The sequence below is a fragment of the Zophobas morio genome, unplaced genomic scaffold, assembly GCF_036711695.1.
Source record: "Zophobas morio isolate AGI-343-1 ecotype UQ-CSIRO unplaced genomic scaffold, CSIRO_AGI_Zmor_V1 ptg000044l, whole genome shotgun sequence".
NCBI classification, from domain to species: Eukaryota; Metazoa; Arthropoda; class Insecta; order Coleoptera; family Tenebrionidae; genus Zophobas; species Zophobas morio.
The window spans coordinates 442,622-470,225 of NW_026972149.1; the positions used below are offsets into that span (position 1 = coordinate 442,622).

Below are 27,604 nucleotides of genomic sequence, written 5' to 3' on the forward strand. Positions count from 1 at the left end.
TTTTAATTTCGATAGTATCAACGCGGCAATTTGTTCTCATCACCGAAACACCAAATTGCAAAACATAGGGGAATAACCAATTTTGAAACAATTATTGACATTGTTATTGATAATTATCATCCTAATTTCGTGATTCATGGCGTATACATTGACACCTAGAGTTGCAAATGTGCAGTGATTTTTGTAGCGAAACACAGTTATGCAAATTGGAAATGTGGTTGTAGATGAACACCTCTCGGTTTTAAAAGAACTTGCTGTTATCGACATAGTGATAAATTGTATTGGATATAAGTTATTTTTAATCTGTCTTTTGAACCGAGCTGTATTGTCTGTCTGTTAGCTGTAATGGAAAAAGTTCGTCAACTATGGAAGAAGACTTGCATGTATTATCAACTTTCAACCTTATATAAAAGCTCTTTCAGAAAATCCAAGAAAATACGAGATGTGGTGATCTTATGAAGACCAAAGTTGCGTTAAGAGGCTACTGAGGATTAATTACGACTATTTTATTTGACACATGGTTTGATCGATTGATAAAATTCAATTTTAACACTTTTATCCGGGGAAACGACTGCTAACGAACTTCCGTGTTTTATTCAGCATTACCTAACTTCGCTTACTTGGAGACTGATATCAATTCCTCCCCTAACCAATCAGGTCAAACTCAGTTGCTCTCCCTTTTCATGCTGATTAAGAATTTGATCATACAACGATATTCTGAAAGTTCAGTCAAATTAAACTTTATAGGTTTTTATATATCAAAGACTTTTATTACCCCCATACCTACAATCCATTACATAAAATTACTTTCTACTTTCCGATAACAACAACTCCAAATTAATAAAGCGAAATAATAAACATCACCGGAAAAAACCCTACACGCAAAAATATTCAACGATATGTCCGACCACCGGCCTGGAAAACCCAATGAATTTTTGATTTTGCCGTCTCCTATCTCTCAATGATCTCATTCGAGGATGTATCCTTGTTTGTGACTTCGATTAATAGAATCGTTTACAGAATTATTCTTTTTTGAGGAAACGGAAATGATCGAGCCTTGTTTTGTTTTTCTTTACATGCCACCGGCAGACACGTATTTAACACAAAGCAACGCTTCACCAAAGTTACAAAAATCCTGTCAAACAAAGAAAATAATCTCTCTTTTAATTTATTTTCGACACTGACGTTTCCCCGAATAAGATTTTACGCCGATTCCGCAACACATCCTCTAGTGCAAAGGTAATATTTATTTACTGACTTTTCTCGGCAACTGGTTACTTCACGACGCGGCAGATTTGAATGTTCTTGAAGCGGAACATTTAATGTTTGCTTTCGCCAAAAAGGTAAATGATATTACAGAAACATTTGAATTATTCCATGGCTAACAAGGTGTAATAATTCTACAGAAAAATTTACGTCGCTGTAAACAGTACAGGAGAGAAAATCCACGTGAAAAGTTAATATCCAACGACTGCGAAACAGAAAGAAATTGAACAAAATTATCCTTATTAAAGAAATACTATATATATTTTGGAAATTATTACGTGATTATAATAAATATAATTATCAGTTTTACTTGCTGGAATTATTATTTTATTATTTTTATTATTTTACATAATGTGTGATAATAGATCGCAACTGGTTTTTTCCTGATTATCAATGTAGACCTCAGTATTAGTGTTATTTAAAAAAACTGACAGTCGGCAGCAGTATTATTAACACACTGGTGGGTGTCTTAAATTTTGGTTAGCACGTGATATTTAACTTATTACTTAATACAAATATCGAAACCCGAATAAAATAAAAAAAAAGGTTATTTACGAGAAGCTCCTTGTCTAAAAAATCCAAAACGCAACCAACAATACAATTGCATTAGAGTATTTGATATTTACTCGATTTTAACGTGATTGTATATTAAATTACGTCAATGTTATAACAACAAAACAAATAGCAAAGTATACTTTCATGTTTTCTTAACGTTTTATGACTCCGAAGCGTTTCCGCCTGTCTGTCATCTGTGCCGATTTTTATTAGACAGATAGATAATTTCCGAAACTACTGGACCGATTATTGTCAAATTTTTTACGCAATAAATAAACTATTGCTATCGAAAATCTCAATGTGCCAACCACACCGTGGACGCTTTTCCCAAATTTTTATTTGTAATAAATCATTATTGTTTCCCTCATTAAATCATCATGAATGTCTAATTTCGTGGTTTCTCACAATTTCACAGTTTGTGGAATATGAAAATGTCGCTCCCCTGTTTCCGTTTGTCTGTCAGCAATTTTATGGGACGGATAATTTAAAGTTATCCTGCGAACGATAAAACACTAACCACACTTCGTCAACTCGTCGTCTCTTCAGTTTTGTCAAGTAAATCGAACGTGACAACAGTTTTATCTTTAACCTTGTGTAGTAAACAAATAAAATGTACAGACTGCAATTTTACAATTTGTGTTAGAATCTACATAAGGAACTTCTTTGAAATTATGACATTGATTTTGACTATATAGGGTTACGATGATTAAATCAGCGTGAGTAGAACTCAACTATTGACTCAGCTTGACTTATACACATTAATCGACTCGACTGGATGGGACTAGACTAGCCTACTCCCGAGAGTGGACCCTGTTTAAACAGCCGTACGTTTCTTTTGGAGAAATCGCGATGGCCGCTTTCGGGATTGTTGTGGAGTCCACAATGTAGACTTCCGACGAACCGCTTCCAGGCTTTTCTTTATTCGACCGCCGCCGTCACCGATGATGAGTCACCTACATACTAGAAAACCCATATGCGTGGTACGGGGGCATATGTTTACTTATACTTAAAGCCGGAACGAACGGGATCATCTAGAAATCGAGAATTTTCCAAAGGGCCGTGTTAACGGTGCCTCAGTCCAAAATTGATATAATTTGTAAAAATGTCCTATTCGGTATTTCGAGGGCGTGGGTCTAAATTTTTCCTGCGCTGGTTCAGGAGGTTCCATCCGCTTTTAAGCGGTATTTCCTGACACATGTCATTACTGAAAGGTCATATTAGATCTATACCATATATGTCATACAATTATAGTTTAACTGTACATAAACATGTAACAAAAAAAAATATATCAAACGACGTCATTTATTTAAATTCTCGTGTGGTTTTTTTAAACAGTTTTTTCGCAAATGCGTCTGCCGTGTTCACTGAAACTAATCAAGTCACGTTATTGCGAGAATTTTAATTGACGGTAATTAAAAGCGTGGGTCGGTGTCTCTTTCAATACGTTATTTTCATTTTTCTGTATGAAGACTTGTGTACTGTGACAAATGGTAACAGGGAAAAATAAAAGAACTTCTGATGGTGCTTTGGAAACCCGCACCTCTACTAGAATAAAGCCTATGAATAATTTCCACATTTCTTGTCTCAAATTTCTTTATCTCTTTTGCTCTTTGCCATCCGATTCTAAAGCCGCTCGAGTATTTTATTCATTTTACACCACGTCGAATCGCAAAATCTTCCGTAGATTTATATAACTTGTAGATTTCTGACAGCGGTAAGTTACATATTACGCGACTTACGTCTAACATTTATTTTTTATTTATTTACTTTTCATAAATTGTGTTATTTGCGGTTGTCACATCCATCTTCTGGCTCGTTTTATATTTACGACGCCGTTGCGTGGTAAAAACATTAAATCAAAGGGAGAAAATGATTGAATTATAATAAAAACGCTATCGACGGAACCATAAAGACTAATTGACGTGGAACGACAAAACACCCGCTAATCACCCAAACTGTGAAAATAAAATTAGGATCATTGCTAAAATGCGAAACAATAACGCTCCGTACCATATTTTCCAGTTATGTTTTACAAAATTAATGGTTTTAACCTGTTGAGCGCTACACATAATAAATCTCATATTATAGCGTACAACTGTTGAAAATACTCGTTCGAAAATAAATCGAAGCAAATAAAGAATGCGTCTCAATCAAGGGGATGATTAAAATGTAGGCAGTCATGTTATCGCACATCTCGGCTTTGTATCAGGAGCCTGTTTTCAGCACAAACCTCAAAATTAGACCCATTCAAACAATTACTTTCCAGACACTTACACTTGGAACAATAAAACACACCACATTCTCGGAAAATTACAATTTTACACCGTGTGACATATTGTGAACGTTCAAGTCCCTCGCGTCTCGTTAGAAAATTGTATCTCTGCTTCCGTTAATTTGTTAACCAAACTAAATAATTCGGTGATTTCGGGCGTAGACTGGTTTATCAACGCTTGCCAAAATGATAAATACACTAAATTTATTTTAAATACCTACTCATGCGGTTTCTAAACGATCGATTAAATTTATTTCAATGCAATCACGTATTCATTAGGGCTGCCAGTCGAGGAAAACCGACTTTATTGCTGATCAAAACTTTGCGCAGATGTTTCTTTTTGGTTTCTATTTATCTTTTAATACTTTCACCGCAGATGCATTTAGTATCTGGTAGCTACATGTGAAATATATTCTTCACTTAATGACACGAAGCTGTTGAAAGTTTACGATTTCACAGATTGCTGCCGAAAGGTAACCAACTAAACTGACCAATACTCGGTGCATGTCGAAGCAACATTTTTTCGTAAAGATTTTCTCTCAAAGAAATCTACTTCGCTTAGCAATTCATTACCTGTTTGAAAAACTTAAAGAAATATGTGAAATAAAAGTTGTTCCTTGTTTTAATATTGATTGTTTTCTTTAGTCATAGATTAAATTGATTGGTTTATTGTCGCCACAAGTTTAATTACCGCATAGCAAGACCAGACATGTAAATAAACAAAATTCTGTCATCATTGTTCCGACGTCCCAAATTTTTTTGGGAACAAATATAAATTTTAATGCAGTGTGTTCTCATAATATCAGGAAAATAAGATAAATAATTTTTGACTCAATCAATAAAGAAACCTCATTTATTTATTTTTTTAGGGGTAAGTAATCCCAAAAAATAATATCATCAAAACACTTATAACTATATAGCATTTTAAAGTATATTTTTTAAAAAATATGTATTTACTAATTTTTTGACGTTCCATCATCAACTTTATGAGTGGATGAATAGGCACATTTTACTAAATTGTCTGTAACCACTAGTCCAAAAGGAATGTATTACGAAAATATCAAAGGAATCAAATTTGCGATGACGAAATCAAATTTTTGTGAATATTAACAGACAAATTTTGATTAATGTTTTATCATTTACACAATAACCTAAAATTTCAGAGTAGATAATCACTTTAGTAGTTTTGGAGATTATTTGTTTGTTAAAATCACTGATAGCAAACGCCAACGGACGAAAATGGCATTTTAGTATTCAAAAATAAGCAATGAAACTGCAAGAAAATTCGAAGCTAAACACTCAACAAAACGACCATCCTTAGAAAATTAAGAAAAACAGGTTAAGTACATATATGATCACGTGACTTAAAAAAAGTTTAATTGGCAGGCACTGGTTTACAATGAAAATAGTCATACAAAGTAGGAGCTAACCCATAGTAAACATAGCACAATTATAATAACTTTCTTGCAGTTTATAATTTCTGATATGCAATACAAAATACACCAAGCACCATAAAACGTAATTTATTACCATGTGCTACTATTACATAAAAGGTAGTTGCTACCACAGGTTGTTCTTCAGTAGAAAACGTTGTAGCATAGGGTCTATTTTAACGCTAATTAAAGATCATCGTTACAACTTGAAAGTGTGTAAATCATCGCACCACATTTTGCGGGTATGTGGTTCCTCTATGTCAAAAGCTGAACAACTTGAAATAAAACCACATATACAGAAACTGTACAAATTGTATTTTACTCGCTCGTTGTGTATGTAAACATTCTTTGTACTATGTACTTTTCAAATTCTACAATACCTTGAAGGGCTCGAAATATAGATTTAACTGTCATTACTATGCGTATGAACGTAACACAGATTCCGTTTCGCGAATACTCTTATAAATCTTCCACCACTAATTCTATCGGTTCTAATTTGGGTTTGAGCCCCAAGAATTTCCCACCATCCTAACTTCTAACCAACTTTGGTATCTCGACCAAAGTGTCTCACGGCGAAGGAAAAATGACTTTTTCTTGAAGACACAGTAATATGGCCACACAAATATTCTGTTCAAACTATTCTGTAGCATTTTATGCTTTCAAGATCGTTCTATTAAACGCACGTGATTATGTGGAAAAATAAATTTAGCCCGCTTTTTTAATTGTTCGAAATGTTTATAATCGGCAAATCACACGAAATAAGGGATTTACATGAAATGTGATAAATCATTACCATCTTCGCTAATTAATCAGTCATTAATCATATTTTTACCAAAAATGTGTGGATTCGAATATTTCTAAATCATGAACATATACCTGCCACCTAGATAATGTGACGTGCCAGTAAAAAATTGATTGCAGATTTAGAATCAACACGTCGAACTTAGTAAATTTGTTGTGTTATTTTTCTTGATGATTTTTGATTGTTGAGCAGTGTAATTAAAAAAAAGCTTGTTGTATAGACCAGGTGAACGTGAGGTGTATCAAAAGCAGCAGTGAAAGTGATAAAATAAAAGGTCCGAAACAACGTCCATTTGCTGTGGCATGCGCAAAACTGGCCGTTTAAATAAATCGTCACTGGCTGTTGAACAAACTGTAGAAGAGCATGTCAAGAGGAACACAGTGTAGCAAATTGGACCTTTGGGATAGATTTAGTATACAGGACGAATATCGTCGATCATATTTATAGTTAGCGCTGTCTCAAAATCATCTTCGTTTCATTACTATTGTGCCTCGTATGGGTCACGTACGCCGAATACAAACCGACAAATCCATTTTTATTTCACTTTTACCACTTTAAGGATAAAAATCAGCTTTATCCACTTTTAAAATCATGTAACGCAGGTAATACAAAAATGTCAACCGGAACAATTAAGGGAGAATAGTAACCATTTATGTTTTTGTGTATCAAAGCTAACAGTGGTAATAAAGTCCACCGTAAAGTCAAGATTAAAACCACTATTGTTGTGCAATAAAACCATGTATCTGAGTTTTTATGGATTGTTTATTCTGAGTATAGTCCTAAATCGATTGTTGTTTTCAGGTGGCGTGGATGCACTTTGAGCAATCAGCGATTTTAACAGTTCACAACCACGTGATCACAAGAAATCCCCGGATTAGCGTTACGCACGATAAGCATAGGACATGGTTTTTACACATTAGTAATGTGCAGGAAGAAGATAAGGGACGATATATGTGCCAAATCAATACAGTTACAGCGAAAACACAGTTCGGATATCTGCACGTTGTAGGTAGGGAAAACAAACGACAGTATCGATCGAGCTTGATCGATTATCTCTCGTGCATGGCCTGGTTGAATAAACGTTTAATTTAGTTCGCCATTGCATTTTCAAGTACGAATTAGCAAATATATTTCTACTTTGGATAAATTTTTACTTGCGATACCGCAGCAATAATAATAAAATATATCGAAGAAACCAGATCTCCAATATATTTAGATATACTTAATAACGAACTTCTGTGGTCAATGTCGACTTTATAACATCCGTAGAATATTTTCACGTCGAAATAACACAATAGCAATAGTGCTCAAGTTCTATTGACGATTTTCACTTTGAGCAACAGATATGATGTGCTGCCAACGCGTTGTATGTTAGAAGCTTACACAATATTTTTCCTTTTGGTATAAATAATTTAAGTCTGTCTCCAGACATAAATTCAAAAAAATAAACCTAAACTATACGTATTTACTTAGATGTTTAAAAATGTTTCATTTTAGTTTGTCACAAAGACAATCAAACAATATTAAAGTACCTATATTTTAGAAGATAAGAAAATATAAAAGTTTCTTCATAGAATGACCTACCATAAACGTGTATGCTTTAAACGTTACTAGAAATAAACCAAGCTTTCGTTTAATGAACGTTTATTCAACCAACGCGTGTTCCTGAGCTCCGCATGCAACGTTGAAAGTTCGAAGGCGGAATGCTGATATGTAACATTTATGGACAGCATTTCACGATTCTTCGTAACGGCGATTCGAAAGATTTAATTACACTTCTAAGGGTAAATTATAAATGAAGGCAGAGAGAATAAACGTAATGGGATTGTTAACGTTCAGGAAAACCGCTGTTAAGACTGGAACAATCCTCACAAATTATAAGTTTCAAACATGTATTTCTTAATTAGCAACTGTGACCTCGTAAGTTATTGTTCATCTGCTACTAGGGATTGCTCAGACAAAAAGATGAGAGTTGCCCATTCAGCGTAATTAATTGCAATACTTTTGACAATGCATTTAAGATTATACAATCGTTCCGTTGAACTTACTTTGAAATATATGAGAAATTCTCTTCTGCTCTCGTACCCAACGATCATCTTTCTCTTTTTAAAGGTTGTACCAACAGTGGCAAGACAAACACAAGCCGCAAAATACTAATTTATGGACGAGAAAAAACCCTTTGCCAAACTTTGTTGTTTGAATTAAGCAGTCGGCTCAGTTTTATTTTAAACTTCGTCCTAAATGTGACCATATACATACAAACGTCTCTCGCGGCCTGCCCTCCCGCAACCCCAAACCCGATTAAAAATAAATAAATTCGGATGATAGGTTTTAAATTATTTTACGGTAAGGAAACGCTATATGAGATTTGCCAAGGTTTGGGTCGCTTTCCGACGACCTAAATCTTGGACAAATCGCCAGTTCTCGTGGGACATGTTGCTGATCGCGAACTGACTACTGGACTCAATAAGGAATTCTAAATTGCATTATATTCGACCAAGTCGAACTCCTTCTTCTTGTATAATATTTAAATTTTACGACTTCCGTCCCGGATTTAAGAACCAATGAAATTTGATTTTCTTTCAGATTTTACTGCTGTACCAATCACACGTTTTATTTTTCATATAACTTGTTGTTATAAGATTTTTATTGGCAGGCCAATTACACCCATAAAGTCTCTATCAAATTTATTTATCAAAAATATTTATGAAACGATAAAATATAGCAGGATCAGATTCATGCTATCATACTGAAGCAGTAAAATGACGTCTCTACCTGAAAGTAAAATATGTATACATTCCTATGATACAAATACTAACTTAAAAAATAACAATTATGTAGAATGAACAACCAGTTCACTAGGGAAGTTATGAAAACAAATTATTCAGACATTTTTTTGACTACCTGCACTTCTATAATCTTTATTGAGGGGTGGAATCTTCTTGACCGTAAAATACATTACTCTTCATAATACATTCATATTTTATAAGTCGATTTTATTCCATTTTCCTTTTTATTTTCGGACTATTCCATCCATTTTTTTTTACTTACGTTCTTTTTAAAATATTCACTACGACCATCTTTATAACTTTGTTATTTTCTTCGTATAAAAATACTTTAAATCCATAATTATGATAAACATGAATATCTCCAACTTTGTCTTGGCGTGAAAAACTCCTTTATTTGTTGAGAAATTAACATGCGGTAAAAGACACTCAAAAATCCCACAAGGGTAGGGTAAAAAAGAGGGTAAGGATTATTTATAATAAAAGCCAGTATGTAGGGCAAAATTATCTCTTTTTATTTAGATGAAAAATAAAGATGAAAATAAAAGACGACGTACGTAAACACTTTATTCCTAAACATTAATATTCAATAAACGATACAATATTGTGAACCGATTCAAGAATCAAAATATTGAAAACTTGAAAGTAACGTATAACAAATAATGGCTGGGGAAAATTTATGTCTATCGCCGAAATGTATGTACGCGGTTAACTTCAGAACGACTGCGCCAAATTGGATGATTCTTTTTTTTATGTGTTCCTTATTGTTAGGACAAGGTTTGTATATAAGAAAATTTACAAAAAATAAAACAGCTAAGAAATCAAAAAATTCTAAAAATTTTGTATGGGAATCGCCACTTCGAATTAATTTCAATAGTTGGCGTTCCTGACGGACCCGTCGTCTAACTGACGTGTCATACAAAACTATTATTTTTTCCGTGCGATTGTGAAAAGTATATTGCATTTCAAATCGTTCTTTGTTTTTTCGTAAAAAAAAAGTCGTTTATTTTAAGAAAAGTCTTGGTTAAAGTGAATTTAGTTACACATTGCGAAAGTTTCTTATTAATTTTGATCTGCCATTCTATTTACCTATATATATTCACTTTGTTGGTTTCGACAAAACCTCAACCTTTACCGTTATTCGAGGATTTAATTTGTAGTTTTCAATATTTTAAAATTCTCAAGACAAAATTTACAGATTTGATTGACTGTGAAAATAATTCTGTGTCGATTTATGAAGTTCATTACAATGCCGAGAAGACGACAAGCTGAATAGGTTCACGAAGTCAATCAAATGTGCGACGTAGTACCTCAGGTGCAAACCGCAATGATTTATTTCATGGGTAATTCGGATACGGAAGTTGATCAGCGTTGTGCTCATAATCAACATAATAGTCAAACATTGAAGCGAGACATTGGATGGTATGAATAAAACTGAGTAGATACTCATATTCGAAGTACGAAGTACCTACTTCATTATTATTCTTATATAGCGAGTTTCATTATTTTTTTGAAACTTTGCTGGTTTTGAATTTGAATTTTCTGTCTTCGATAGTTGATGCTCAGCAAGAACCACGAGAAGGTTTGGAGCAGATCTCGCTGGGAAAGGAGAGGGCTAGGATTTGTTAATGAGGGATAGAACGTTATACAGTACAATACAACAGAAATACAATACAAGTACCTACAATCTAATTACAATACAGAATACACTACAGATACAGATACAATTCAGATACAATACAAATGCAAAGTTAGTACCCAATACACCACCGGAAGAAATTGCACCAAAAATTGAGAATGTTGCAAAATGAAAACCAATGGAACTCGGAACGAAATCTAATGGTCGCAGCGCTCACACGCCCAAAGGAGAACGCAGCCGCATAAATCCAAGGTCGTCTTATCTGATTCTCAAAGAGCGATGCAACCCAGCGTCTAAGGGCCAACAGAACCCCCCCCCCCCCAGGCCAAAGCGTCTGACGACATGGAGAATTCAGTCTCGGAACCAAAGAATGCACTGTTGCAAAATTAATACCCAAGCAAGTGCACCGTGAAAACAAAGCATTTGCACCACAGGAGCTAAATTGGCAAGACCCAAGTTAAGTTAGTAACACATAAAATATACAGTACAAAATGCTTCAATTACAAAAGTTACAATATACAAATTTCTCCACGTTTGCCAACAAAGAGCGATGACTCTGCTCGCTCGTTGCTGTTGCCCAGCAAGAACCAAACAATGCGAGGAGGTCTGGAGTGCGTCTTGCCATTAAAAGAGAGGACTAGGGTTTGATAGCATGCGTGAAGGACACCGTATTTTGTAAATTTGGACGCCGTACTTTAAAAATGATGCATACGGTATTTTGTGAATTATGAACGCAGTATTCTAAAGCCGTACTTTATCAGTCCTGAATGCATCTTATTAACAACAAATTTAAAAAAAAATCGGGCATTTTTGGAAAAATATCCACTATCCTTCGTGTGCACAGCACTTAACACAAAACATTTTCGCTAATATTTATTAATAATAAATTAGAAATTCGCGAACACGTGCTACCCAAAACGGAGCTCCAGTGTTGCTGCTACCAGACCGGAATCAAAACTAAACACAGAGGATGGAAAAATTGACCTTTTATCAGGTAGCTCACGTGACAGTGACGTCATCGTACGTCACGATGAGATTGCAAAAATTATTGGAACGAAGTTCCTTACGGCAGGCTTGGAGGAGATAGGGATTTTGCTGCGCGACAGAACTGAAACAAATGTGATAGTAAAACCGTAAGAAAAAGTCCGTGGAAAAAAGTCTGTGGAATAAAACCGTTAAATGAGACGTGCGCAGGCGCGACAGTCGTATACACAAGCGAGTAGTGGATAATACCTTTCTCTTTCTCCCTCTTTCTTTTCGTTCTCTCATCCCTTCTCTCTCTATTACCACTCCACCCCGCCAATGCATAGTATATACTCACATTATAGATACATTTTACTCGTGAGTAGCCACGTTTATTTTCATATAATTAAAACTACGAAACTTCATAGAGATTATGCAGAGTATCAAAAAGCGTATAGGGAACGCGAAAAAGCTAAAAAAAAAAATGAAAATAAGCAAGAAAGGTACGATATAAAGCAAAGATATTCTCTAAACTAATGAAAATATTTAAAAACTTTATTGATTATTTTTTTAAATAATTAAAACAAATTCTCCCTTCAATTCCAAACATTTAAATATATATATATTTTGATAATTCTACCTATTTTACGTAATTTATTATTTCCTAAAATACTGAATTTCCTAAATACTTTCCTGTACTTAAATAAAAACTAATCAGCAAAATTTAAGAGAAAAACCAAGAAAACCTACATAAAATTGAGCACGATTTTTTTTTGAAAATTGTGTCGATTCTACATTAGCCGAAGGAACTTCGTTCCTACCTGGTGTCCCACGACACCACATCTTTTTTTTTTCATATTTTAGATCAGAAATTGTAAATTTTCGGGGTTAATTTAACAATATTTAAACAAAATAATTTGTTTTTGCTAACCTCGTGTTCTTAGGAAAATGGATTTCGGTTTAATTATCATATATTGATAGTTATCATATTTGAACATTATGAATTTTCTATTAATTATGTTTAAATTTTATTTAATTATATGGCGAAAATGTATAGCTTTGACATACCAACTTCAATCGTTTCGAAAATTTATCCAAAATGTAAACATTGTCGACCAAACGAATCACGGAATCCGATAAATTAAAACTGAAGTCGTACTTACCCTGTTTTCGGCCCTTTTCGGAAAAATATCCATTTTCGTTCGCGTTCACAGCACTAACACAACATATTTTCCGTAATATTTATCAATAATAAAGTAGAAATTCGCTAAAACGCTCCACTTTTACGCCAAAATGAAGCGACGATCTTGCCGCCATCAAACAGAAATTAATACTGAACACAAAGGACCGCGAAACGTGACCTTCGGACAGGTAGCTCAGGTGACAGTGACGTCATCGTACGTCACGATGAGATTGCAAAAATTATTTTTCATATTTTTGCCGGGAAAATGCACATTTTCGGGGATAATTTAACAAATTGATTTGTTTTTAATAATTTCGGGCTTTTAGGACAACGAGTTTCGGTTTAATTATCATATATATTTATACTTATCATATTTAAACATTATAAGTGATATTAATTATGTTTAAAATTTATTAATTTATATCATACAAATGTATAGCTTTGATCAACCGACTTCAATCGTTTCGAAAATTTTCCCAAAATTTAAACATTGTTGAGTGAACGAATCACGGAATCCGATAAATTAAAACTGAAGTCGTAAGATAATTAACTTTTATTTATGTATAAATTGTGCAGTGCGTTCTTTCTAACACTGGCCATAGAGATTCCCATCTCAAGGTGTCTACCCCATACTAACTTATATTTTGGTGACTTGATTTTTGCCTTGATGGTTGAACACTGTCACTGTTTTCCGTTTTTGTTGTATCGAGGTACTACTTGAGCATCAACTATTACCTACTGAAGTATTAGCATCATCTAGAAAAACTAGAAATATTTTGATTTGATATTCGAGTAGATACTTGGTATTTCGAGTATGAGCATCTATGAATGCAATGATAAATTACGAAAATATACTGATGATATTTTGCACATTTTAGAGGATTTATTCGGCAAAATCTTGAGATGACGTTATCAAGTTTTTGGGCTTGATAAACAGATATATTTTGATTAAAAACGTACCATGTCAAACAGTAACTTCAAAATTCAGTTTTGCAATTCTTGGTTCAATCAATAAAATAAATTAACTCAGTGATTAATTTTTTTGAGACACTCGCTCTTGAACTACAATGAAACATATCCAGCATTTTCCAGTTGATTTTTTTTGCAAAATTTTGTGATGACGTCATCAACATTTTTCCAAGAACACATATATTGGTGCAGTGCAATACCAAAAATAACAGTGGTATATTTCCAAACTTTTCTGGAAAAATGGAGTGAGCCGTTCCTTGAGTCATAAATTTTCTGGGGTAACAAGCAAATATATTTTGAAAAAAAATTTACCATGCTTATGAGAACTTTAAAACATCTGCAAGATTTCAAAGGATTCAGGACACCTAAAGTACGAAAAAATGGGTCCCCATTTCCGTTTGTCTGTCTGCTGTCTATCATTTATGTCTATTTTTATGAGACACATAATCTCTCAACTTAGTAAAGTTTGTTGTTAAATTTTATATGTATATCGTGTAGATGGTAAAACGCTAACAAAATTTTTTCTGATTATCCCCACCACCAATTCGATGACGTCACTCAGGTATTTGATTAACCAAATTTAAGTAATTTTTGAAAACCTCACTGCGTTATTATAACTTATAATTACAAGCAAATGATCTTATAAAGAGTTCTGTACACCGTACGGAAGCGGGGCATTGACAATCAATAGATTTTCATGACAAAGATCAACTCCGGGAAACCACGATATGCCATGGAAGACTTGCATTACAATTACGTTAAAATAAAATAGATGAAACTCAGAAGATGCTTTTTTTATATTATTATTATTATTATTATTATTAGTAGCGGACGACATAGAAAAGCTTTTGAACATGGGTTCAGATTTTTTTTATTTATTAAAAAAAAAAATAAATGTAGAGCTGTGCACTTAACAGTTCTCTAACACAACGCCAAATGTTTACAGTGGAACTAATTTTATTGAAAACTGCACTTCAGTTCCTAGGAATAAGTTTTGTTTTTTGTTGGTTAGAGTTGAAATACAAACATAAAGTAAACATTCGCGTCCTATATTACTCATCGTCCTAATTAGTGTGGACGATTTGAAAAGTTTGGAATACTAATTTGTCAATAAGGAAATAAAACAATATTAGCGTCTCCCGTTTTAATTTACATTTACTTAAAAAGCAACCCACTTTAGGAGTCTATAGCTGGCTCCAACTTTAAAGAACTCTGTTGATTCTCATTTGGGATTGAAGTATTCCCATTAAGAACGATGGATAAACTCGAGTAGTTGCTCTTCGTGGCCAAATTGAAGAGGCTATTACGAAGATGTTTGCTTTTTAGCTAACCTCTTGATAAAGATCTACTGCTTGTCTCTTTTTAATTTGATGCAGGCAAAGCGAACTTTGCAAAATTCCGTAAACAAACTATCAACATACCGAGTCGATTTTACTTTCTAATATTAATCAGCAGCGAAAACTGTACAAATTAATGATTTGTCTAATTGGATGCGCGGATGTTCTGTTTACAAAGAGATAAAATCATGGCAGTGGCAAGAGAGGCGGTTTATTGATTATGAATTTCTTAGTGCATGTAGGGGTTGTAAAAGCGTGATTTAATGCTGAACCCTTGACCTCGTCGCCATCCCTTCAATTTAAGGCCCCTTGTATAGGAAAAAATTGAAATTATCCAACGTAGCATAATTGTTGACTTTATATCACGAGGGTTGAATTAATGTGGAAGCTAAGCCAAGCCTAGATTTGTAGATAGGACACACTGTTCCGAAAATGCCCTTCTGGTTACATAAGGAACCATAAGATCCCATTCTAACCTATTTAAATATCACGTGCTTCTGAAAGCTTGATCCGACAAATAACGCAGATGGTTATGGAAGCGTCGCATGGCTAAAATTTGAATGTCTTTGATTGTATCTAAGTGAGCAATTTCGGATTGCCCTCAATAATACTAAACGTAACATCATTTCGGATAGCTTACTGCAATTGGAAACGCGGACCTGAAGATGATTACGTCACATATTGACGCTAGAAATTACAAATCTGTTCGGTGTAATATAAACACGTCACGGAACTAATAGTTTTGCTTGCATCGAACAGATTAATATGATGAAGCTGCAAGTTGCAAGGTTGCAATATCATCTTATAAACCTTGAAATGTCAAACAAATATACAGTGGCACATTTATATTAAAAACAAAACAATTGGTTAGCGACCCCCGCCACCCCCCTTTTAAGCATATCTTTACGAAGTACCAATGAGTCGTTTGATACTTTTTGTAAACATCCTAAAGTACTCTAAAATCACAAAACTGTTATAATTTGTGTAAATATTTGAAGCCCAAGTCCGCCAAAATTCAAATGAAACGTCAAAACTGAAAACCTACGAAATAAAAAACATGATTGGAAATCATAGACCGTCGAGAAAATGGAGAACTAAAGTTGTGTAAACAGCAATACAAAAACTAGATTTATTTGACTGTACTTCAGAAGCGAGGAAAATTCTGTCTAAATAACCTTACACCAATTGTTTAATTGGTTTAAGGTTATTCCACCGAATTATTCCGACCAGACATAACCTAGTCGTTCGTTGTATCGGATGCATCTTTGAACAATATCCAAAATTAGTAATCAAGAAATCCAAAGTGGCACAAATGTCTCCATTATTATATGTATACTGTTTTATTTGCGTTTCTTAGTCGGAAACGTATACCCACTCACAGAGAACAAGCACCGATTTCAGAGTGCTACTTTTAAAATTCGAGTTTGGTCAACTTTAATTCCCCGGTGTGCAAGGTTGGGTCAATCGGCGGGCGCGTTTTTGTTGCCGAAGAAGTATGTTTTCTGCGCGTTGAATCATCTGTTTGATTTGACGCGAAGTGAGTTGTGATGTTAATTGCTGTTTCAGTGGTGGAACTGACGCATTTTCTGCCAACGTGAGATGATGCGAGTTTCAACTTTATTTCCGGCGAGCTAGTTAGAGCTAATTGCGATTATTTTCTTTCTTGTAGGAGGAAAGAATATATACATGATGCGTCCGCGACTTCTTGATTGCTTCCATGATTGATGATACACCGTATGTCTGAGTTCGTTCGTTCGGAGCGCTCCACGGACATTGGCATACAAGCTGTCGAGTATCTAGGGCGGGTACAGATTAAAGCATTATTACATTAGGGGAATCTCGGTTCGATATGCTTTTGCTACATCTGCTAATTTCGTAGACGAGCCACGGACCATCAGTCCCTTTTTTAACGACGTTTAAAAAATTCGTTCCTGATCGAATTGACAATTGAAGAACATTATCACTTCCCATACTCCCACACAAAGGCTGACAATTACTAGGTTTAAGGGAATTTCAACTATCCCACAGATTTCAATTATAACTCTAGTTCCAAAACCTCAATTCCATTCAATGTAATTGACCAGGTAATGGCTTTACAGACGGCTTCACCTTCCGCAGACAGGAATAGCAGCCCTGCTAGTTTGCGAAGCTTCCTAAATCATAACCATTATGCTAAATTTTCCTCAAACTTATCGATATGATTATTCCATTATACCAATTATCGTCTTCAAAACTGCATTTTCACTTTTCAACCTGCCGCTCCTTTACCCACGAAGGGATCAATTTTAATCTAACTTTGATTTATAACCTTCCACGTTCCACGTATTTACTGCACCTAAAATATGCACCATATCACGAACTTTATTAGAATATATACACCGCTTTCATCAAGTCTTCCACGCTTAAGTACACTTAATACGCTTCGATTCGACACACGACAAATTTGACGTCAGTACCACTAAAAATACAATACATCACTGATGAACATATTAACTCCTGGAACTAAAAGCAAAACTAATAGAACTTTTTATATTAAAATTTCACAAAGCCTTGAGATTTCTTAACATAAATCTATTTAAGCAATTACTAACAACAGTAATAATGCCATGCTTCACAGAGTTGTCATTTCTTAAAATAGGTTTAAAGTTATTTAGACAGAACTTCCCTCGTATCTGTAGCACAGTCAAACCCATCCAAGTTCTTAGATAAGTTTCCCATTTTTTATTGTGGTAACACCTGTCTGCATATTTAAATAGCAAAATAGTAGGTACTGTATTCAATGAATAACATTAACTGGTTAATTCTTTTTTTTTAAACTATATGAACAATTCTGAAAATTAAAAACATTACTGAAACTCAGACAACGTTGGCCAATTTTTAACATCCATTCAATAAATTTTCTACGAGGGAAATATAAGAAAATTATTTCAACAGAACTTCAGTACTCGTAATTTAAGACAAATAGCGATAACGCTTGTCGAGCTACTCGTAAGACTGAAACAGAGAAACTAAACTAAATGACATTTTCTGTGAATTCAAATAATCGGATCACAATGTGATGGTCCAAACTTTTTTATTTCTTTGACTTCCGTTTATTAAATAGAACATTTAACAATAACACATTTAGTTACTCATAACTTGTCTAGGTCTAAGAGAGGCAAACATTTCTCTAGGAGCTACGGCCCTGTGTAGGGGCCATAAAACGTCAAGAAAATATGAAAGTGCCAAGTCGTCCCATGGATTCGTTTACTATATTTCCTTAGGTTACGTTCAATAAGTAAAAATGGTCTCTCAGCAATAATAACAACTTGAAGTGTTTATATTCATATATCGGAAGAATGTCATTTAGAAATTAGTTTGATTTGAATGAGTTTGTCGCCTCAAAACAGAGAATTAAAATCATTAATTACGCCTACAATCGAACTAAACGTTCTGAATATTATTATTTTTATAATTCTTATTTAATCATTATTAAATAAAGACGTGCCTATTCTCACATTTTCGAGAAAACGGGGTGACTCGTTCTGAATTTGTTCAATAAAAAGTTCGAGAGTGATTAATTATTTTGCACATTTTCGGTAGGATATATTAAAGCTAGATTACGTAAATGTAAATACCATAATATGAACGTCTTTGTCACATAATGGCGAAGTTCTGTCAATCTGTTTCCTGCAAACGTGAGAATATGAGAATTGATTTCGTTTTGTAGAACCTGTTGGGGTTGAGATGCAGCTATTAAACATTTTATAATATCTTACATATAACTGAATATATTGCACATGTGTTGAAAGTCTCCTAGAATGTTTTTGAAGCATTCTTTACATGCCATATATTTATCAAATTCAACTTGTATTCGCAAATAGATTTTCTAAATTAATTTGAGGAATGCATTACGCACATTCTAAAGTAGCGGTAATTTACGTTTTTAGTTCAAATAAATTCAAACGTGTGTAATTCGTATTATGATGTATGTACATATCTATAAAAGAATTTCGTACCAAAAGAGACACATCAACGTCAAACTTTCCTTTTTACTTCCCGAGCGTAAGCAAAGGAAGTATTGTAATCGAGTCCGTCGGCCGACTCTCTGCTTTTACGTTTTCTCGATCTTTCATGACCCCTAGAAGACGAAGAAATAGGTCTCCCATTTCCGTCTGTCTGTCCGTCCGTCTGTCCGTCCGTCTGTCCGTCTGTCCGTCCGTCTGTCCGTCTGCCGTCCCGGATTTTTATTAGACAGATAATCTCCGAAAGTACTCGACCGATTGTTGTGAAATTTTGTACTTATATTAAGAATATCATGTAGATGGTAAAACGCTAACCAAAATTTGTCTAATCATCCCCACCACTAATGCGATGACGTCACTTCAAAATTGTACATAGTAAATGGGTTTTCAATTGTATAAAATAACATAGTCCCACACATGTAGTTTACAACTCTGAATCGACTTTTAACCCGAAACGTCCAGATTTTTGGAAAAAAAATCAAATTTATAAAACAACATTTTGAAATTTAATTTTTAATCTGCTAACCAGAATGCTTTGAAATGTTGCAGATGTTTTAAGGCTATAAAGAGCATCATAAATCTTTAGTCAAAAAATATTTGCTTATCCCCTCCAAAAACTTGATGACGTCAGCTCAAAAGTTTGTGGAATAAATCTTATCTAAAATGTACAAAATATGATGAGTCTGTACTTGTGATCTATCACTCCATTCATATTTTTTGGATTTGCATATACAGGGTGACTCAAAAAAATTAATGAATGCGTAAATTTATTTTACTGATTTACTCAGAAACTACAAAACCGAATGCTTTGAAATCTTGCAGATGTTTTAAGGTTATAAAGAGCATAATAAATGTTTAGTCAAAATATATTTGCTTATCCGCTCCAAAAAATTGATGACGTCAGCTCGAAAGTTTGCCGAATAAATCATATCTAAAATGTACAAAATATGATGAGTCTGTACTTATCATTTATCATTCCATTCATATTTTTTGGATTTGCATATACAGAGTGACTCAAAAAAATTAATGAATGCGTAAATATATTTTATTGATTTAATCAGGAACTACAAAACGGAATGCTCTGACATCTTGCAGATGTTTTAAAGTTATAAAGAGCATAATAAATGTTTAGTCAAAATATATTTGCTTATCCCCTCCAAAAACTTGATGACGTCAGCTCGAAAATTTGCCGAATAAATCATATCTAAAATGTACAAAATATGATGAGTCTGTACTTATCATTTATCATTCCATTCATATTTTTTGGATTTGCATATACAGAGTGACTCAAAAAAATTAATGAATGCGTAAATATATTTTATTGATTTAATCAGGAACTACAAAACGGAATGCTCTGACATCTTGCAGATGTTTTAAAGTTATAAAGAACATAATAAATGTTTAGTCAAAATATATTTGCTTATCCCCTCCAAAAACTTGATGACGTCAGCTCGAAAATTTGCCGAATAAATCATATCTAAAATGTACAAAATATGATCAGTCTGTACTTGTGATCTATCACTCCATTCATATTTTTTGGATTTGCATATACAGGGTGATTTAAGAAATTAAATGAAAGCGTAAATTTATTTTACTGATTTACTCAGGAACTACAAAACCGAATGCTTCGAAATCTTGAAGATATTTTAAAATTATCATAAGCATGGTAAATTTTTGATCAAAACGTATTTGGTCGTCCCCCATAAAAAATTTATGACGTCACCACAAAATTTTGCTGAATAAATCCTATCTAAAATGTACAAAATATGGTGAGTCTCTTCTTGTGATTTATCATTCCATTCAAATTTTTTCGATTTGCATATACAGGGTGACTCAAAAAAATTAATGAATGCGTAAATTTATTTTATTGATTTAATCAGGAACTACAAAACCGAATGCTTTGAAATCTTGCAGATGTTTTAAGGTTATAAAGAGCATAATAAATTTTTAGTCAAAATATATTTGGTTATCTTCTACAAAAAACTGATGACGTCAGCTCAAAAGTTTACCGAATAAATCGTATCTAAAATGTACAAAATATGATGAGTCTGTACTTGTGATTTATCATTCCATTCATATTTTTGGATTTGCATATGCAGGGTGACTCAAAAAAATTAATGAAGGCGTGAATTTATTTTATCGATTTAATCAGGAATTACAAGACCGAATGCTTTGAAATCTTGGGAATATTTTAAAGTTATTATAAGCATGGTAAACTTTTGTTCAAAATGTATTTGTTCATCCCTCCTAAAAAAAATGATGACGTCATCCTTAAATTTTGCTGAATAAATCCTATCTAAAATGCAAAAAATATGATGAGTTTGTACTTGTGATTTATCATTCCATTCATATTTTTTAGATTTTCTTAAGAGGTGGTTCAAAAAAATTAATGAAGTCAATTTATTTTATTGATTAAATTAAAGGCAACACTTATTATTAGTATTACACCCCAACCAACCCAATTTGGTAGACACAAAATTTGTTAAAGGAAAAACTCGGTTGAAACATAAGGGTAGCACGCTTATTTACATCGACTTTAACATTACAGACCTGCATTTGTTTTATGCGCTCACTTGGTTCCGCGAATGTGGAATAGACATGTTTATAATCAACCAACTGTGAATTTCACCGTCAAGAATTAAAATAAAACCCAATGTTTTATATAATAAGCGGAAGTCGAAGCAATAAAACCGATGGTCGTTTTGTTTACAGTTTCTCTGTTTGCCTCTGACGTATGCTGTTACGCTTGTCATCTTAAATTAAGAATGTTTATACATAAACGATTTTCAGTTGCCGTATACGTGAGTAAATTGTTTCGTTATTTTATTGATTATAAAAAATCAATATTCAAAACGACCGAATTCATTTTCCCGAAAATTTGGGAATACAATAATTTTATTCTTAGTATTACACTACATCTATCCCAACTGATATACGTGTCCTTGCAAAAATGTTGATGACCTCATCGTAATTTTTTTTAAATTCCCACTACAAAAATGTAATGAGAAAAAAACACAATAGGCATGCAGTCGTCAAGTTTCCGACAGCGAGGGAACTACTGTCTAAACTCTTTAGACCAATTTTTATAATGTGCACTCTGTTAATTTTCGATACTTATCAATGAACCGTTATAAACTAATTTGCATAGCTATGGAATTTTTCTCAAAAGTTACAAAGTATTGATTTTTGTAATTAATTGATTACCAAATGATATCATAAGTGTAAAATTTTTACATTGTTTTCTATAATAATTCTATCGAGTCTTAAAATTCGTTGTGAGTTTCGTTTGTACTGTTATTATCTTAACGGAGAAAATATCAGAATGGTCAATCATCATGACCGCAATAATGTGTGGTAATGCCTCAGCTTATTCGGTATTGGAATTGTACGGTAGGTAATCCGATTTGGTTATATGCAGGCGCGATTAGAAGAGATAGGTGATTCAGAATGCTCTGTTTGATTTTAATGGACGGGCTTTGTATGCTAATAGAGTGTGAAGGAAGTAGAAAAGAGTCCGTCACCTAGTGCAAGAATGTAGATGCAGAGATACACTTAGATCCAAACGAATTACCTGTTATTAGGGAATAACCAAAGACTCAATTGGAAGTTTCGACTTTCACAATAGCTTACATTTAACCGTATTGGCGGGGAGCTTAATGAAAGCGCTCGACCCCCGAGAAGAAATACGGCCGCAATCAAGTGGACCTTTAATGCGTCGAGGAATTGTGAGGGACATTGCCTGTTTCAATTCTTTTCCGGCCAGCCAATCAGTGCCGCACTAGGAAGAAGTCACTTAACTATACTCATATCATTTTATCTCTTTTTCTTGTACAGAGAGCAACATTTCACACCTTTACGCCAAAGCCGTGCCAATATATTATTATTAGAGTCGATGCGGTCCTGCTTCAAATTTCAACTCCATCGAAATCTACGTGATTCAGTTTGTTTGCGGGTGTAGAGGAGGACACGGGGCTCTTGTGGTTTCAAGACGAACTTTGACCCTCGACTTGAGGCTGTGCATTATTATTCGCTGCAGCAAACCCAATGTTCGGATGCTGCAAACTTTTTTAACTACAAGAATTCATTAAGAATTTCTCTACTGATAAAAGTAAGATGTTTCTACGCTTCATTTCACTTGAGGTATCGACGCCTCGCACATACTAAGCAGAACATTAGCGCAAACTACATTTCTAGCTCTTAAACAAATTTTGACACACATGCTGGTTTGCTCATAACCTTTATTAGTTAAAAAAAGATATGTATGTAATGTTGAAGTAAAAGTCCATGAAGAAGCGTGCTACTAGTTTCGTTTCAAGTGAGGCCATGTTTAGTAGCAGGGGTATAACTGAACTGAAAAGCATCTATAAGTACCCAGTAATTTAAAACTAACAGTGATAACGCTTGTCAAGACTCTGTACCAAATGAGAGTGAAACAGAGAAACTAAACTAAACAAGATTTTCTACGAATTGTCACCAGATCACAACGCCGACGGTCCAGACTTTTTTTATTGCTCCGACTTCCGCTTATTGAATAAAACACTACATTTTATTTTGATTTTCGATGTTGAAATTCACATTTGGTTAATTATAACTTGTCTAGATGTAAGGGAGGCAAAAATTTCTCTAGGGGAGGCTTGTAACAAAAAAATTGAACCGCGAGAACAAAAACAAACAGGAGAAATGGCTGTTAAAATTTCTTTGAATCTGGCGTTTAATGCTTTCAACTTTTATGAAAAGTCGCTAATGCGGAAATATAGTCCTATTCTCAGTTAATTCGTAACACATATGACAGTTCCATCATATAAATAAACATAAGTGGTTCATTTCAATCCGTCATCTGTATCTATTTTAGTTTCTAGAAATCACGAAACGTCAACGATAACGGTAACAATGAACGTTCGTTGACGAAAGCAAGGCAAAACTGAGAAAGTTGCTTCCTGCTACTTCAAAACGCAACATGTTTACTTAAAGCGAACAACCTCTGCCTTTCGCTACAACAAATTCACATAGACTCTATTAACGTAATTAAAGTAATTAAAGTTATAACATAACAAATGTCGACGGTGCGTTGGTAACTCGGAAAATTCCTTCGTTCCGGCAAGATGGCTAAAAATTGTAAAGGTGATTGAGTAACGATCGTTCTGTCTAACATGTGTGCGTCCCGGTTTGGTAAATTATACGGCATCATCGCAAAACCGTCTCCCCTTGATGCAAGTCACGTTTCAGATTAGCCACTGTGGCTACCGAACTAGTCCTGCGAAGTTCGGGGTTCCACGCTATCTTAAGTTAGCTTCACGCTGTCAATGCTCAACGGGAATTCTTACGAAAATTCCCCAACTCGCAGTTTAAAATCTGAACAACATACAGCACCGCATGACAAGCTTTTCAAATTATTCATACACAAAAGTCAATAATGATAAAATCTAGTTTTTTTTTTACTGTTTATGATAGTAGCGAAACTAGTTTTGACATTCTCGTACCTGTCAAACTGATTGTAGTTATAGTCGTAAAACGTTTTCTCTATTGACTGTGAAAACTGTTTTTACAGGTTGGACTTGTCATACCAGTTCTGGTAAAAACCGATTTTCACTGAATACATTGATGATTGGTACATTATAAAATTGAAGTGATTTATGATAACAAGTTTGTTTAGGCTCAACTCAACGTATTCAATCCTTCTAAATCTGAAATATTGATGAAAGGATGTGATAAAACGAAATAAACCATAAAGTGAACAAAGAGGGCCAAAGTTGAAAGACGTTTATTAAAAATTAATGAAAGAAATTACACGACCCAGTATCTTTCATTGTATGAGTGTTGTGTTGAATGTCGTTTTCAACAAGGAAATTATCAAGTGATGAGGATCGCTTAGCGCAGAATAGGTTAATATTTTTGTTTGTGTTTGTTTGAAGTTTCTTCTTCCAAATTAAAGCTAAATAAAACAAATAAAACAAATTAATGAATAAAATATGTAGTCAGACGTTGCTGTAAATTTTGCAGTTTTTTGTATGTGTGTGATCAATAGGAATTCTATAAATATTCAGTTTGACGGTGTTATTGGATTGTGCTTCGTGTTTATTATTGGATTTGCTTTTTTCGCTTGCAGAAAAGATAAATCCCAAAGGTAAAAATTGCAGCAAAAATTACATTTTCACTGTTTGTTTATTAAGCCCACATATTGGCTTGAAAAGCAGCAGCTTCGTTCTAACGACTTTGTAAAAAAATATGTGTAACATTCAAATGATATTTATTATTTGATCAAAGTAATTGCTTTCAGCATACAACGCAGTTCCACACCAGTTCATCGATTGATGAAAAATTACAGCGATTTTCGCACTTTTCACAGATTGTGGTCTCTGCGAATGTGAAAGCTTAAGATTGTTTTAAAACGGTAAATCATCGCATTACTTACGAGCACGATTGGTACGAGTAAAAACGGCGTTTTTAGAAATTTTGAAAAAAGTCACAAAAGTATTGCGAAATTTTACAAACTGCAAGACCTAGAGTACGAAAAAATAAGTCTCCGGTTTCCGTCTGTCTGTGTGTCTGCCTGTCTGTCCGTCTGTCTGTCTGCCTATCTGTCCGTCTGTCTGACTAATTTTTTAATCCTATAATATAATGTTAAATGCTATATTTAAGGATGTAGTTAATCAAATTTAATGTAATTACGTTTACACGTAAAATGAGTAAAGGACGCATGTGAGTGTAATGTTTGCTGTAGTTTAACAAACTTTTTTTTTCATTCCAAAAAATACAGAAAATATTGTGAAAAGTTAACCACACCTGCTGATTAATGAAGGCATTATATTAAGAGATAAAAAACGTTCTTGTATAAAATGGAATTTAAACGGTGAGTGAAACTCTTGGCGCATTTTTTTATTGGAGCGTTTGTAAATATAGGGGTGTTTCTTGTTGTTCTGCTTCTAGTGAGAAAGCAGTCCATGAGCTAAAGGGAGACACACCGTACCGTGTTTTATTTGAAATTCTTTGAGTGTTCGTGTTGTTTTCCATGAGTCAGCAGTTGAAAATAATAGAGTTCAGCACTTAATAACAAGGTGATGCTTACATTATCGGCTGACGTATAGTGATTCTACTAGTAGAAAAAGCGAAAATAATAATTTTGCCAATATAATTTCGTTGCGAATTGGGATAAAATCCAGAAGATGGAATAAATTTAATACGAGCTGGATTCAAGGCAACCCCGAACGCCAACAAAAAATGTATTACATGAATTAATGCGAAATGTTTCACAGAGAAGCAGTACATAAGACGGTGTCAGAAATGATTTAGATTTTTTGTTGGTCTGGATGTGGAAACTGAAGTTTACATTAAAGATCAAATACCGACTTGGATGAGGTTCGGATTAGGCGGAAGAATTAAGTATAAAAGATAACAAGTTCAAAAGGCAATCGCCAAAACTAATAAATATGGATTTTATGCTAGGTTAGTATTACCAATAAGGTATTCTGTGGGGAAATGTCGATAATTTCAACCCCTAATCAGGTAACAGGTAGAGCAATAAAGTCTTTGATCTTCGGAAACGGTTCCTTGTAGAGCAGATAATCCAGAGTGGATTTCACGGCGTTATGATCCGAGTACGAGGAAGGTAGTTCATGTCAATAGATGCGGGCACGCAAAAGCCCTTACCTTCTTTAGCGGATTTACACTGTCACACAAACTTTGACTTCTTTAAAATATTCAAACGGATAAATATCGGAAGACCTTCCCACAACATCAGACGAATCTAATTACATTCAGCTCCTCGTTTGATACCCGTCGATGCAGGAATTTTAACCAAATTACTACATTTTTTACAACGCATTGTTGTGTTCACTTACTATAATTGAATTCATAGCTTTACAGATTCTTTAGAAAGGCATCAATCAAAATAATCAGCTTTACTTAATTAGTTTTGCTATCCGACATCAATCTGGAGAAGACACCGATTTTTTAATTAAAGTCACGTTCAGGGGAGTTATTGTGTTGATAATAATGCATCTTCTCTTAACAGATATAACCAAAGTAGAATGAGGAATTTCAACACTTTTTTTAATATCGAAATTCTCAAAATATCCCTCCAATAGCGCACCGAACCAGCGGAAAGATATTGGACGGTAAACGCCATCCAATGACTGCCATCTATATATAATTTTCACACAGGAAACAGTACCCAATTATCCCAATATAAAGGACGTGGGACTGATAAAACTAACCAATTTTAACTGTTTCCAACGAAATAATTTCTGTCTGACATATAAATAAAACATTTTACCCTATCATGCTTATTATTATATTATTATCATACACACAGATTCTTTTCAATGTGATTTTATTAATTTAACACTATTGTGGGTATTAACAAACACTCACCAACCTACTTTTACGTTTTCAAATT

General features: G+C 34.0%; 1 protein-coding gene across 2 annotated transcripts in view; it reads left to right on the forward strand.

The window, feature by feature from the left end:
* Nucleotides 1-27,604, forward strand: part of LOC135141531 (lachesin-like) — a 192,399-nt gene that overhangs the window by 118,452 nt on the left and 46,343 nt on the right. For both annotated transcript variants that reach the window (XM_064072712.1, XM_064072713.1), the window contains exon 3: nucleotides 7,130-7,337. In XM_064072712.1, the coding sequence (XP_063928782.1) occupies nucleotides 7,130-7,337 (208 nt within the window). The remainder of the gene's footprint in view (nucleotides 1-7,129; nucleotides 7,338-27,604) is intronic.